The sequence below is a fragment of the Plectropomus leopardus genome, chromosome 22, assembly GCF_026936395.1.
Source record: "Plectropomus leopardus strain MGB_pleo_1.0 chromosome 22, ASM2693639v1, whole genome shotgun sequence".
NCBI classification, from domain to species: Eukaryota; Metazoa; Chordata; class Actinopteri; order Perciformes; family Serranidae; genus Plectropomus; species Plectropomus leopardus.
In genome coordinates, this window is record NC_142197.1 from 16358001 (window position 1) to 16372521 (window position 14521).

The window sequence follows — 14521 nt, forward strand, 5'->3', positions numbered from 1 at the left end:
CTCATTTATCTCCACTGTACAAGTTTTACTTACGTTTAAATGCATACATTGTACGAAACAAACAAGTAACTTGTTAACTGATGAGAAAGATTGCATTTTGTCCATAGACTGTATAAAAATAATAGACCCACAGCCACCTTGACATCACCTGTTGGTTCATGTATTTATGTATTGAAGCCTTTAGTTTGGCAATCTGGCCATCACCATCTTTGAATTTTTGGATGAGAGGATAGAGCTGTGGAGGCACAACCCTGTCTCCTAAAAATAAGGTTTTATGTTACTAAACTGTTTTTTAAATAATGATGTGACAGTGTTTTGCAGCCTGGTTCAGCCAGCCAATGTCCAATGTGAGATAACGAAACACTACATTCATCTATTGTGTGTAGGCTTCGCATTGGAGGTGGAGAATGGTGGAGGTACAAAGTGAAAGACATCAACACCATGAGTTTGGGTTCACGTTCAGTCTATTGTCTCAGGTTTAGGCAACAAATGCAGTTTGGTTAAGGTAAGGGAAAGATCGGGATTTTGGTTAAATGTTAATTTAAAGTTAAACTAAAAAAAAAAGAATGCTACAGTAACTAGGAATGGATACTATTTAGCCTCTTTTTGGGATAGCAACTGAAATAAATTGTCAACATTTTGCTGACACATTAAATATCAGCATTTTTGCAACATGCCTGATACATTAATAAGCAGAATATCCTTATTATGTGGAAAATTGTATTTTGCTCTGCATTAAGTTTCCTTCAAAACATATTTGCGGTTTCAAATTAGCTGTATATAAACCACATTTCTAAGAAACAGGGCTATGGAGAAGCAATGGGTGGATCTGACTCATAGACTGTATTGATGCCAAGCAGACAGTCTGTCACTCAAAGAGAAATATGTACAAATTTAAGCTTCAATAAAATGTAAATTTGTGTTTGAAACCAAAATTTCACCCTCCGTTCAGTTCTAATGAATGTTGAAATTAGCTATGCAGACCCAAACCGTTTTTCCACCAGGCTGTAAACATGTTAATTTCTGCGGTAAAGGTGGGCATTTTTACGTGGGGGTCTATGGAGATTGACTCGTCAGCCTCAAGTGGCCATTCAAGGAACTGCAGGTTTTTTTTGCACTTCTGCCTTAATTTTTCAGCTCTGAAGGTTGCTACTTGGTCTTTAAAAGTTCCTAAAGACATTTCAGGTGAATAGACAACACTTTTGTCTTAAGTTAGTTCCCTTACACCTGCTTTTGTGACATTTTTAAATATTCACATAATATAGCTCAAATGGAGACCCTAAAAATCTGAAAGCAACAAAGCTTTGAACTTTCAGGAAAACATTTTCAGTTTCACTAAGGTATAAAAATGATTGTATTGATGAAAAGAGAAAGTACATCAGAGCTGAAACTGTTTATATGAGTATTAGATAAGTGATAACAGTGTAGGCGTTGTATTGTTGTATTGTTACCATGCCCAAAGATTCAAAAGCAAAACAGGTGGCCAATAAAAACACCGCTTTTTTCCCAACTACATTATTAATGAAAATAGCATAAATGACATGATGTACCTGTATAGCTGAAGAGTTACTTGGGCTCTATTGCAATGATGTTTCCCAGTAGGAAACACATTGATTTCATGGTATTGACATTTTGGAAAATTGCTTAAAATTTGCACAAATTTTGGCTTGAGCTCTGTCCCTCCGCTCATATTTTCGTTTTCTCCATCCTCAAAGCATTACACCTCGGCTTTACAGCTCGATCAGATTCCTTATTTTCCTTCTTGTCTCACCTTTTCCCACTCTCCCTCTCCTCCTCACTTCCTCTCCTCGTCTTCTCCTATCTTCCCTCTCAAACTGTCAGTCAGTCCATCACATGCGAGTCTTTGTGCGTTGTTTTTGGCAGAACGCTGTTTAGTGCAACCATCTGTCTCCTACTTCTCTCTCTTTCTGTCTCTCCCTCTCTCTCCTTCTCTCTCTCTCTCTCTCTCTCTCTCTCTCTCTCTGCCTCTCCTGTTGTCCCTGCCAAAGCCACCCATCGGAGGAGCTTTTTTCTGCTTCTCCTTTTAAAATCCTGGAAACCTTGTGAAGTCGTATGGCTCTATGCCGACAGGCGCGCAGAGAGGCTAGTGTCTGTGCGTGTGTGTTGGTGTGTTCTGGTTGTTGGGGGGGGTATTGATATGGGGAGAAGGGAGAGAACATCATCTTCCAAATAAAAGGAAAAGGCCAGCTGTTGTGCGAGTTTAGTGAACTGTTCTCATGACTTCCTTTTTGTCTTTGAATCCAGAAGATGGAGTGTTTAAAGTCTGAGTGTGCGCATGTGTGTTTGTGTGTGTGTGGGTGTGGGTGTGTGTGAGAAAGAGAGACTTCATTTGTGTCCTAGCAGCCCATGTCATATGTGTGTTCCATATGTATTACATGAATATATATATATATATATATATATTTATATATATGATTCTTAGAAATTATAATGATGTAATTCAGATGTAACTGTCTTGAAAGTGGTTCTTAAGGCTGCTTTGGGATTGGTTACACTGACACCGCTCTATTTTTAGCATTATTGTGAATATTGTGCATGTGTACGGGTGGTCACAGAAAAAGATGCCAAAGGTGCTCATGTTTTTTTCTCTCTTTTCCTCCCTCCTTCTTCCCTTCTTCCTCTACGTCCCCTTTTCTCCCCCCTTCTTCTCCCTCCTTCCTCAGCAGGTCCAGGGCCAACTCCCTCCGCTCATGATTCCCGTCTTTCCTCCAGACCAGAGGACTCTGGCGGCGGCTGCAGCCCAGCAAGGCTTCCTCATGCCCCCTGGCTTCAACTACAAGCCTGGCTGCAGTAAGTAACATCCACACACTCAAACACACGTACTTTCATAAATAGGTGCAACTTTCAGTGTAAAAGTACTTTCTATGTGTGATGTTTTAAATGTTTTCACTGAGCAAGGTAGAGTCTGACCATTTTCCCACACAAGGAGTGGGATTGTTTCCCAAAAGAGGAGCTCGCCCCTACAACAACATCTCTCTCTTAATAGAAAAAACAGTCCAAATACACCCTTCCTGTTTACACTCTCAATCTCTCTCTCTTTATCTCTCCCTCTCTCGCTCAGTCCTTTTGGCTCCATCCTTTTGTCTTGTCTATTTTTTGATGTACAAAAGCAACAAAATACAGGCGTCCTGCAGGACATGTTTTTTTTTTTTTTTTTTTTGGCTATCATGCTCCGGCTGTGTGGCAATGTGTTGTTTACCATGATAGAGAGAGAGAGAGAGACAGAGAGAGAGAGAGAGAAAGAGGGGTGGGTGCTTGCCAGGGGATGCTGGGAATAAATGCACGGTGGGGGGGTTAGCAGAGGGGGTGTGGGGGGTGGTAATGTGACCTGCCCCAGGTTCTCCTCACATTAACACGGGAAGCAGCCAGAACATGTTTCCAATGCAGCGCCCACACACTAACACACATAGATAGACACACACAAATGTCCAGGCAGCCAGAGAATGCTTTGTGATATCACAAACACACACACATACACACAAAAAATACTTCAACACAGATATGCGAGCGTGCACACATTATGCTCGTGCACGCTCAGTCCCGCTCCCCACCACCACCACCCCACTCCCTTAGAGTTTCACAGCTTCCCAAACAAGTCCATTCCATTTTAATTAGTGCCATCTTCACCCACGCCCACTGCCCACGTAAATACCCTGTCAAGTGGTGGGCTTGTCTTTTCACTGCCTCCGCCAACTCCAACCGGACTGGCACTCTGCGCCAGGCTGAGCCGCCCCTGAGAAAACTCTCTGGCAACTTTCGAAGTTGTTGTGAGTTGATGTAGTTTTGGTGCCGCAGCTCTAAATAGGACATGTGTAGCATTGTGCTCTGACATATTCTCACACCGCTTCATAGCTTTGAGGATATGAATAGATTTTATCCACACGTTATGGATTTCTTTGCACGGTTTGAACACTTGTTGACACAGTTATTCTGTCAGCCAAGCCATTGACCAGTGTTAGAGCTAAATATAGCTGTTTAAGTTTTGTGAAGACTTTTTATAATTTATTATAAATATTGAAAACTGAATTAGTTGTCAACAGCACTGAATTTACAGGTATGACATGTTCATACATGGCTTAAAAAACCTGACTTTTAAGCTGATTTTCACTTTTTCCTCTTAGTTCCAAAATTAAAGACACCCTAAAGTCCTGAAAGGTGAATTTTTATCTTGTGCACAGATGGCACAAGATTCTTCTACACACAAGTTATTATCTTGCAGGAACAAGTTCTTATCTTGAATGCACAAGAAAAAACTTTTGTGTGCACAAGATTTGAAAAACAACAACAACAAAACAAAGTTGGTTAAGTAAGATTGAAAAAACAAACACAATGTAACCGCAACACAGTTTCCAGATAAGACACAGTTTAAAAAAAAATTTTAAGCACTTTTTTGAAGTTGTTTCCTTGTTTGTGTCATCAAGGTTGTTTTCTTAAACTTTAAGCTCCCTTCACAACCATTACACAGCTATTTTTAAAGGTTAAGTTGTCTCCCTCATGACGAATAAAACAGACTTCATGTTTAGAATCTTTTAACTGCTCCATTAAAAAAAAATAAAAATGTGAAATTTTTCACAAATTTAACCACAGTGGCATTGAGGACATTTTGCATCACTTTTCTCATTCTATCCCCCTCTTTGTCAGTGAGAAATTTCATCCTCATCTGTCGAGGTCACTGTCCCCAAGCCAAGAGCAACATGTTTGCTTTCCTCCGTCCCTCTCCCTTTTGTTACAGCGACCCCCAGGAGGAGCATAAATATCCACCCAGCTCATGTTTGTCTAGTGAGCGAGGAGAAAAAGACCCATCTCCTAGAATACACAGTCCTGAAATAATTCTTTAATCCCTCCTGCCTTCCCTCCCCCCTGGAGAAAAGAATGTCTCAACTTGGCTTTTTTTAAAAACTTATATGGGAAAATATGTTGGAACGAAAGTCTTGGCATATGCCAAGCACACACACACATTTACACGGGCACACACATGCACAATAGAAGGTCCCGATACGGCCAAGAAGCTGACCGCTGTGTTAAAGGTTCAGGTCAGAAATGCAAGGTCAAGCCCTGAGAACATTCCCAAGTTATTCTCCATGAAGAATAGAGTGTCCACGATGTGATACCAGTATAAAATGTGACCTCAGTGTGCGTTTTTTTGGTTAGTGGGCATGTCCAAATGTAAATCAGAGCTGTCAACAGGCAGGTTTTGTTCAATATATCTTCTCTTCCTCACCCTCCACCTCCCTCTCCCCTCATCCCTGGCCTTTCTCTCCCTCCTTCTCTCTCGAAGTAATTACAGCACGGCCTATCTGCACCTGGTCACTAATAAACCGCACTCGTCCTTTTCTCTGTCTCCTTCTCCCTGCACTTCTGTCATCTCCTCCGCCCGGTTCGTCCATCTATCTCTTGATTTATCATTCCTGACAGTGAGGCGGGGAGGACGGGATAAAGGTGGAGAGTAACTTGTGGAGGGAGAAAGATGACAACAAGAAGGAGACATAAGGAGAGAAAACGTGGTAGATGAGGCAAAAGAGAGACTGAAAGCTGCCCTCTCCCAACAAAGCAGGAGAACAGACAGTTGAGAGGAGAGGGAAAAAAAGGGGGAGAGAAGAGAGAGCAGCAATCGGCAGTGGCGGCTCTTAATTACGGCGCTGGGGCCAGCTTTATCAGAATCCCCTCACCTCGCTGCTCTTTGTCAGGGGGTATTAAGGAGGAGGACACACAATCAGGCTTTTCATTAAGGCCCTACCGGCAGCGCACACAAAGGACGGCTTTAACAGCTGCAGAGAGGGACTCAGGTGGTGGTGGTGGTGGGAGGGGGGTGATGGGGGCAAGGCGAGGGGAGGAGAGGGACTAAGGTGGGATGAGAGGGAGGAGAAAAACAAGAGGATGAGGGGAAAGTGAGGGCGGGTTTGGAGACAGAGGGAGATAGAGAGTGAGGATAGAGAATGTGGGTGAGGGGTGAGTGGGAAAAGGGTCACACAGAAGCAAAGGGTGAGAGAAGAGAGGGATGCTACAGGGAGGAGATGCTAGTGAATAGAAATCATGCAGCAACCTCCAGGGTTGAAAAATGAAGCCAATGCGGCAGTACCAAAAACTGCAGTTCCTTGAATGGCCACTCGAGGCTGACTCCAAAACAGAGTAAATTCCCATAGACTTCCATGTTAAAATGCCCAAATTTACAGAACCAAACAACGCCCTAAACAAAAGAGGCGTGACGGCCGTGACTTGTAACTAGAACTGTAAAATGATTCCTTTTTTTAAATTGCTGGTAATCGCAGAATTTCCGTAGTTAATCGTGATTAATTGCAATTTTTTTAATCACGTTTTCAATTCCATTATTTTGCATTTCAAAACAGTTGAAGGTGAAGCAATTCTTACCAGAGGGTCCTGATAAGGAATCAAATGACAGCAAAAAACTGCATGGGACTAGCGTAAAGTCTGTAAGATATCATTCGGATATCTTGAGGTGAGAGGTCAAGGTACCCCGGTGAAATGATCATTCCAAAATTCAGCCTAATCTGACATATGCATCGTGCAGCACTTTCTGAACAACAAAAGTGGCGTAACAAAGCAATTATAATCATTTACAGTCCTTGTTGAATGGCAGTTGATTTCATCCTTTGCTTGGAGGGTACCGAAATAAGGCACTGACATGCTTTAAAAATGAGATAATCTCTGTTTTTTTATCTTCAGGTGACCCCTACCCTCTCCAGCTCATCCCCACAACGATGGCTGCTGCTGCTGCTGCCACACCAGGCCTGGGACCCCTACAACTCCAGGTAAGACTACACTATCTACAGATGACTTCTCAGAAGCAGATTTAGAGAGAAAAACATCAAATAAATCACAACAACAACCAGACATCTTTGAATATCACAGACTAAAGCATTCAGTTTTCCTTTTCACTTGGGTGGTCCCAAGCGAATAAATCCCCCGACAGTGCTCACACCACATATTGCCCACTGAGCTATACAAGACCACAAACACAGCCACGGAGGGGGGGTGCAAAGCTGTCACTTTCAGCCAAAGTGTGGACAGTGAAGTGATCCCATAAAAACATGATTGTCATGATCAGAGCTCAAAAATCACACAGAACTGACAAGTGTAAGCCGAGCCCTCTGGGTTTGTCCTGCAATATTCAGATCGGCTGTCAAAGCTAATGTGTTGGTGATGCTCAAGAGACTTCACTCTCGTTTAACAGCGCAGAGGCATCTTTATAAGCAATTTCACTTTTAGTTTATCATCACTATTGGAATGATGATTACTTTTAAGGGTAGTGGTGAAATATAGCTAAGTAAATTTACTCAAGTACTGTACTTGAGAATAATTTTTGGGACCAAGTATTTGGTACTTTTTATTTCCCAAAATGTATTTGATAACTCTGCTTACTTTGCAGATTCAGATAATTAAGACAAAATACAATAAGCTAATAAATGATGATATATTAATTTCAACCAATCTACCCAGCAGCATATAAAGTAAATAAAATGAGCTCCATTTTTACCAGCTGCACCATTTGAAATGATGGACATATTAACATGTCACCAATCATAATTCAGTAATATAATATATATGGATATGAAAAGGATTATTATGCATTATGAGAACTTTTTCTTTTGGTATTTTTAGTATATTTTAATGTTAATGTTTTGCTACTTTTACTTAAATACAATGTTGAATGCAGGACTTTTATTTGTGACAGAGCATTTTTGCAGTGTAATATTGCTACTTTCACCACTACAAGCACCTATTTTGATATTGAAGTTAATGACTAAGAATAAAAAAACAATAACGATCCAGCTTACTTAATGTGGAAGTCCATGATTATAGGATGTCTGCCTGAAAAGCATCCAGGGAAATCTGATCACATGTAAAAATCCTTCATTAATACTTAAATAAAAGTAGTGTTTCAACTTAAATACTGTTCATTATGGTATAAAATCTGCAAAAAAAAAGCAATTTTCATGGCCAAAAATCATTGAAAAAATACTGCCTATATTTTGACTTTTTTTTGCTGACTTATCTAAAGGGGGTCCTATTTCATTAAACTTTTTGATTTTCAGCTGCAAGTGTCTTCAATTAGGGTAAGCTATTTTAGTTTTATCAAGGCATTTCATAACCTATTACAAATATTGAAGACCTAATAAGTTTTAAGCTGCACTGCATTTTCAGGTATAACATGTTTATAAATTTATTAAAAAAGCTGATCTTCAAGCTGATTTTTACTTTTTCCTCTTAGTTCCAAAATGACAGAGCCCTTATTGTCCTATGAGGGTTTTTTTTCAAAGTCTTGTGCACATAAGTTTTATATCATCTTTGTAGAAGTTATTATCTTGCAGGATCAAGTTATTATTTTGTGTGCACAAGATAATAAAATTCACTTTTTAAAATGCAACTAGAAGTATGAAGTATGAAACTTAAAAAATAGCTTTAAGGACTTACCAGCGATAGATCCTGCAATTTGAGGCTGGACACTAACTGGCAGATTTGAGCAATCAGATTTTAGGGGTCGTTCCATATATACATCATAAGTTCAAGAAAGTGGTCTGCATGTTTTCTTTGCTACTATGTCATAAATTTGGAGGCCAAACAGTGAATAAGCCAGAAAACAGAAAGAGATGGCAGAGACAGAGCGAAACAAAACCGCAGAGAGGTAAGACAGTAAAAACAAAACATCTGTTATCCAGCTTAGAAGGAGGATGAGTCTGACTTTGGTCCTTTTCCTGTCTGCATATTTAGAATTAGTGGCCTATCGCTTGGTAATCCTGACCCCACGGCTCGTACGCTCGCTCTCTCGCAGACAAACACGCAACTAGACCTCACATACTTCCACTCAGATCCACGTGGGCTTTGGGGCCCCCTCTCCCAGGGGTTAAGAGCCTGCGCGGGCGTCCCCCCGGGTTGCCTGTCTGAAACACATTAACCTTCGGTGTTGGGCTCGGCCTCTCTACAGGCTGCACTTGGCCCGCATGTCTCCTTGACACGCATTATCATAAAATATGACACACGCATGAATATCTGAGAGAAACAGCTGCACTGACACACATATTTTCATGCACATCTTTTTCACTTACTGTTCACACACAAGGGGAGTGATGGGAAAAATATGGGTTAAAGGTTAGGCGGAGTGTGTGTAATACATTTGCACCTGTCGGCCAAATGCGCTGCCCCATATGCTAGACACTGCAGGGAGAACAGAATAGCTGTGTAATTCTATCATGGAGAACGGACCCCGCTGTCGTCACTGATTTCATTATTACTCGTGTGTGTGTGTGTGTGTGTGTGTGTGTGTGTGTGTGTGTGTGTGTGTGTGTGTGTGTGTGTGTGTGTGTATGAGCACATTTGTGTGTTTAGCCCGAGAATAATGTCCTCTGCGCTGTTATCACTGCTTCAATCTAGCCTTCCATATGTTCGACTGTGTTCAGACACACTCAATCTCCAGTTGAACGGCTTTGTCCACCTTGCAATTGGATTTTTTTTTTACCAGCAGGGAGGGGTGAGAGGACACAACAAGTGCAAAAAAACATCTCACTGGCAGATTTCTTTCTTACAATCCTCCCAGAAAAACACACACACGGACACAAACACACACTCACACATTGAGATTAAGGCTTGTCAGAAAGAAACGGATTTGCCCGGGCTAACACAAGTACAGATGTCTCAATGTGGATGGATTTCCTTTGGGATCGTCTCTGCGCCCTCATTTGATAAGGAGGTGTTTCTGTCGCATAGACGAGACATGACAGTTAGCTCGGGCCTTTGGTCGCCACGGCAACACAGTGGTTTGGCGGAGAGGACACAAGTGAACCCACTTAGCCGAAACACACAAACAGAGAGAGATAAAGAAAGATTTTCAGACAGAGTACATGGTGAACTTCCTAGCTGCATCTAAGAGTGCATGGACACACTGTGACAATTATTTTAACATGTGGACACTTGAACTACACAAATTAAGACACACAGACATTATGGTGTAAAATGTGATTACTTATACACACTTAATTTTCAGCATCAGTGTTTTCTAATACCTTTATACTGTATTTATGATACTAAAATAATGACTTTTGAAGAAATACAGAAATGAGCCATATTTATATCCAATAGGATCTTTACTTATTTTTTTTTTTTTAGTCCAAATCTGTTAAGTCCACAAAGGAACTATGTCACCATTAAAAGTACTGTTCACTGCCAAATTAAAAAAAAACATATTTTTCCTCTTACCTGTAGTGGTATTTATCAGTCTAGATGGTTTTGGTGTGAGTTGTCGAGCACTGGAGAAATCACGCATAGAGACGTCTGCCTTCTCTCTAATATAATGGAACTAGATGGCATTCGGCTTGTGGTGCTCAAAGTGCCAGAAAACATACATTAAAATCTCAACAGCAATGTCTCTTTCCAGAAATCATGACCAGGTTACTCAAGATAATCCACAGACTCTGTTGTTAGCAGTTTCACATGGAATTATTTTTTTCTACCGAACTACGCCTGCAAATAATATCACCACGCAGAAGGAAGCATCTACAGCTCACCAAGCACCACTGAACTAGCTAATAATACAACTCTTCCAACAAGGATGCCAGTAATTTACATTTTGCACACTCACAAGCAACAGCCTCTAGTTCATGAGTAGAAATAGCATTCTTTTTTCGAACAAATGACCCATGAACAAATGATGGGCCAACCAAACTTTCACTTGAACTTTCAACTTGAAAGTTTGTCCATGAAAATGTGTGGGAGCCTTGACATTAGAACATTAAAGCTGCACCTAGTACCTTACTGGTGATCCCAAACTGCTCTTAAGAAACTGTTTAAGTTTCAGTCATTCCTTTAACCAGAGGGCATGTAATGGTCTTACTCTGAACAGCATTTCTCCTCAGTTTAAGCCTCTCTGTTTGGTGCATGTCTTTTAATTAAACTCCATGTCCCTGATGTGTGACCAAGCCCAGCCCAAACTTATTGACATTAACGGCAACTAGGAAAACAACCGTATTTGTGGTTGAACGTCAATATTTTTATAGTTTTAAGAATTTTTAGTGTAAACTGCAAGTTTGACTTGGGCTGGTGCGCCGAGGCGTACAACCGTGAGACGGGAATTGTAATATTGTAATATAGAATTGTAGAATTGCCCCCTTATAAACTAGACTTGCACAAATTAGATATATGGAAAAATCTACAACATTTTGCATTATAAACGGATAAAAACAGATATATATTTCATAAATGTACCTTTTTGGAGTCCTGATACTACACAAAAACCATTTGGCAAAATCATCATCTCATTCCCTGTTAGTGTCTTAAAGGGACAGTTCACCCCAAAATCAAAAACACCTATTTATCCTCTTAACTGTGGTTCTATTTATCAATCTAGATTTTTTTTGGTGAGAGTTGGTGAGTGTTAGATACATCAGCTATAGAGATGTCTGCCTTCTCTCTAATATAACAGAACTAGATGGCACTTGGCTTGTGGTGCTCAAAGCCCCCAAAAAAGAAACATTTGCAAAAGTCAATAGCAGTGTCTTTTTCCAGAAATCATGACCCGCTTACTTAACATAATGCTATCTAGTATAAATTGGAAAAGTCTCCTCCCTTGTGAACGGTAAAGACATAAAGGAGAAAATAAGCGAGGATCTGTGGCTTTTGCCCTGATTACACAAAAAAACGTGTACATAGAAAGAAAAGAGGTTTTGAGAAAAACTCTCAACAGCACAGCTTTGAGTTAAGTGCAGTTCTTGGAAAAATGTATTAATCTCTCAATGATTTAAAGCTTTTTTTCTATGTGTAAAACGTCCTCCGTAGAATTCAACAGAGTAGCTCTCACAGTCAATGGGAGCTTAACACAGAATCCTTCACAGACGGTTTTCAAGGCAATGGAGGCTTTGGAGTGTACAGGGTTGGCATTTAGCATCTTAATCTGGGGGATAAGTGTGACATTGTGCATTAGAGCATTTTAATCTGGCTCCCTATTGACCCTTGATATCATTGATATCATCCACAAATGGACTGAGAAGGACAGACAGAGAGCTGAAAAATGAAAAGAAAAAATGCACTTATCCAGGCGAAAGAGAGAGAGAGAGAGCTCGACGATGAAGGTGAAAAGGCAGAGGTACCAGAGAGGTATTTAGAAGGATGATCAGTTAAAAGGATAAACATAGAGATGGGGGGGTGGAGGTAAGTGGAGGAGAAAAGTGTGGATGTGTGCGTGAGATTAAATGTGTGCGGCGTGGTATAAAGAGGGTCAATGGCGTGGGTCAGGCATCATATGGAGAGGCAGATGTTGGAACATATTGTCCTGGATTACCACACTGTACACCGGAGAGATGGACGGACGAACAACGGACAGGCGGTTAGAGGGAGGGAGAGGGAAAAAGAGACGGGGACAGATGACAGAAGGTAAATGAGAAATCAATCGAGCAACTGGTTTCTCCACAAAACCTTATCTGGAGAAGGGAAAGAGTGCAGCAGAGCATTTTCTCAGATGTGAGAACCGCTAGTATCTTCTTCTCGGTCTTAAAGACTCCTCGAATTGCAAGGAAATACCATTTTGTGATAGCAACGTGGGATCAATGTGAAATCAATAGGCAGCAGAGACAGGTGGCTATAGTTGGGCAAAATGTGCCTCACCACTTCCAAACACATAATGAGTACAGAAAATGTAATTGTATAATCCTCTATTGTTGTCAAAGTATATTCACTCACTTTTTTAAGGTAATTTTTTTTTTTTTTTTAATTTTTTTTTATTTTGATGAAATTTCAAACCATAACTTTGAGGATGTTGAAGAAATCACACTTTGCTGTAGGTCAGCAAGGATAGAATGAAAACTAACTTACTTTAGTTTCTCTTGTAATGTTCTTTTCAACTGTTTATAGCTAGCACAAAGAAAAAAATGACTCAATAGTTTGAGAAGTTGTTGTTCAAGAAAATTCCCCAGATTTTTCGCTGTGTGTGTGTCCTTGAGGTCGTGCCATAAAGATATAAGGAAGGCATTGTGATCACTGTATTTACAGCAGAGCACTGTATTCATCTTTTAATGTGGGTTGCTGTGATTTTATTTGTTGCTTAGTTCAGTCACAACTAAAATAAGGGTTAAAAGAGACACATTCCAAAGAGAAAACTTGTGTCCAATGCCACTGACTCACAACTGTGAAACTCTGGGCCAATACTGATGTTTAAAACAACTTTTTGGCCAATAGTCAATACCAATATTTTTGTTCACAGTCATTCCACACTTGCTTCTTCTTTTTTTGGGGCAACAGAAGAGGATCCATTAATAGTAAGTTTACTGCGACCCTTTCATCCCGACGCTGTTCACTTGGAAAATCTCTATTTGTCGAAAACAAGTTTTCTAATGTTCCCGTTACTTTAGAACCCCGCTTTTAGCAAAAACTGATGTGACCCAACAGAAAAAAATTTACCATTGCCCTCAGAAAAGGCCATCTTATTTGGGCTGATAGCAATAAACAAGGCAATTATCAGCCAATATGTTCGGCCAATAAATTGATGCATTTCTACTCACTGTTAGTCCACACTTGCTTATTCTTTTTTTGTCTTTCAGCATCAAAACATGCCCCAACTAAAAATAAACATGATAAGACAGACAGGATGTGAGACGTACAGGCAGACAGACAGAAGTGAATCCATTTAGATCCATACAATAGTCCTCGGTGTCGGTGCAAACAATAGAGCTCAGACTGCTCTGAAGCGCCGCTAACTCTGACAACAAAGACCAGGCGGGCTGGTAATCTGACTAAAGCTGCAGATTATTGACCAAGACTCACACACACACACACACATAGATCCCCCCGCTAAGATGACAGAATGACTGAGAGAATGGACACAGCCTTGAGTGTGTACGTGAACACACACAGTGCCAATAGCACTAATACCAAGCAATCACCCTCATGTCTTAACTCAGAGGAACACCAATAGTCACGCATCACCTTTTCACCTCTTGTCAATAGAGCTCAGGCCGCGCACACACACACACACACACACACACACACACACACACACACACACATACACATACACATGGCGGGGTGTAATGTGACAAGCACACGTTGACCAGTAGACATGCTCACGTGCGCGCACACACACACACACACAAATATGCAGATATGTTGGTCTCACATTAGAGGATTAGGAGCAGAAAGAGTGAGGCACAGGTCTTGAAACACACACACACACACACAGGGACACACACAGCTCAGCTCAGCTCAGCAGTACGCCCGGCCAGTGAGTGACATTTCAAATTCCTTAGTCTCATCCTGCAAACTACGATTGCATTCCCCCACCCCTTGCTCATTGTGTTGCTGTGTGTGTGTGTGTGTATGTGTGTGTGTGTGTGTGTGTGTGTGTGTGTGTGTGTGTGTGTGTGTGCCTGTGTGTGTGTTCGCTCCTCCGGTCACCCCAGGGGGCTTTGCGCTGTCACTTCCTGTTTGTTGACATGCATGTCGTTGTGGCGACGCTCTGGGCGCGTTCCACAGTGCCTCTCCCCTCTGTACCGTGTTT

General features: G+C 41.0%; 1 protein-coding gene across 8 annotated transcripts in view; it reads left to right on the forward strand.

The window, feature by feature from the left end:
* sox5 (SRY-box transcription factor 5) overlaps positions 1 to 14521 on the forward strand; it is a 106231-nt gene that overhangs the window by 66691 nt on the left and 25019 nt on the right. For 6 of the 8 annotated variants that reach the window (XM_042511192.2, XM_042511198.2, XM_042511197.2 and 3 more), the window contains 2 exons: positions 2685 to 2811; positions 6706 to 6791. In XM_042511192.2, the coding sequence (XP_042367126.1) occupies positions 2685 to 2811; positions 6706 to 6791 (213 nt within the window). The remainder of the gene's footprint in view (positions 1 to 2684; positions 2812 to 6705; positions 6792 to 14521) is intronic. The other 2 variants (XM_042511195.2, XM_042511200.2) reach the window with 1 other exon arrangement.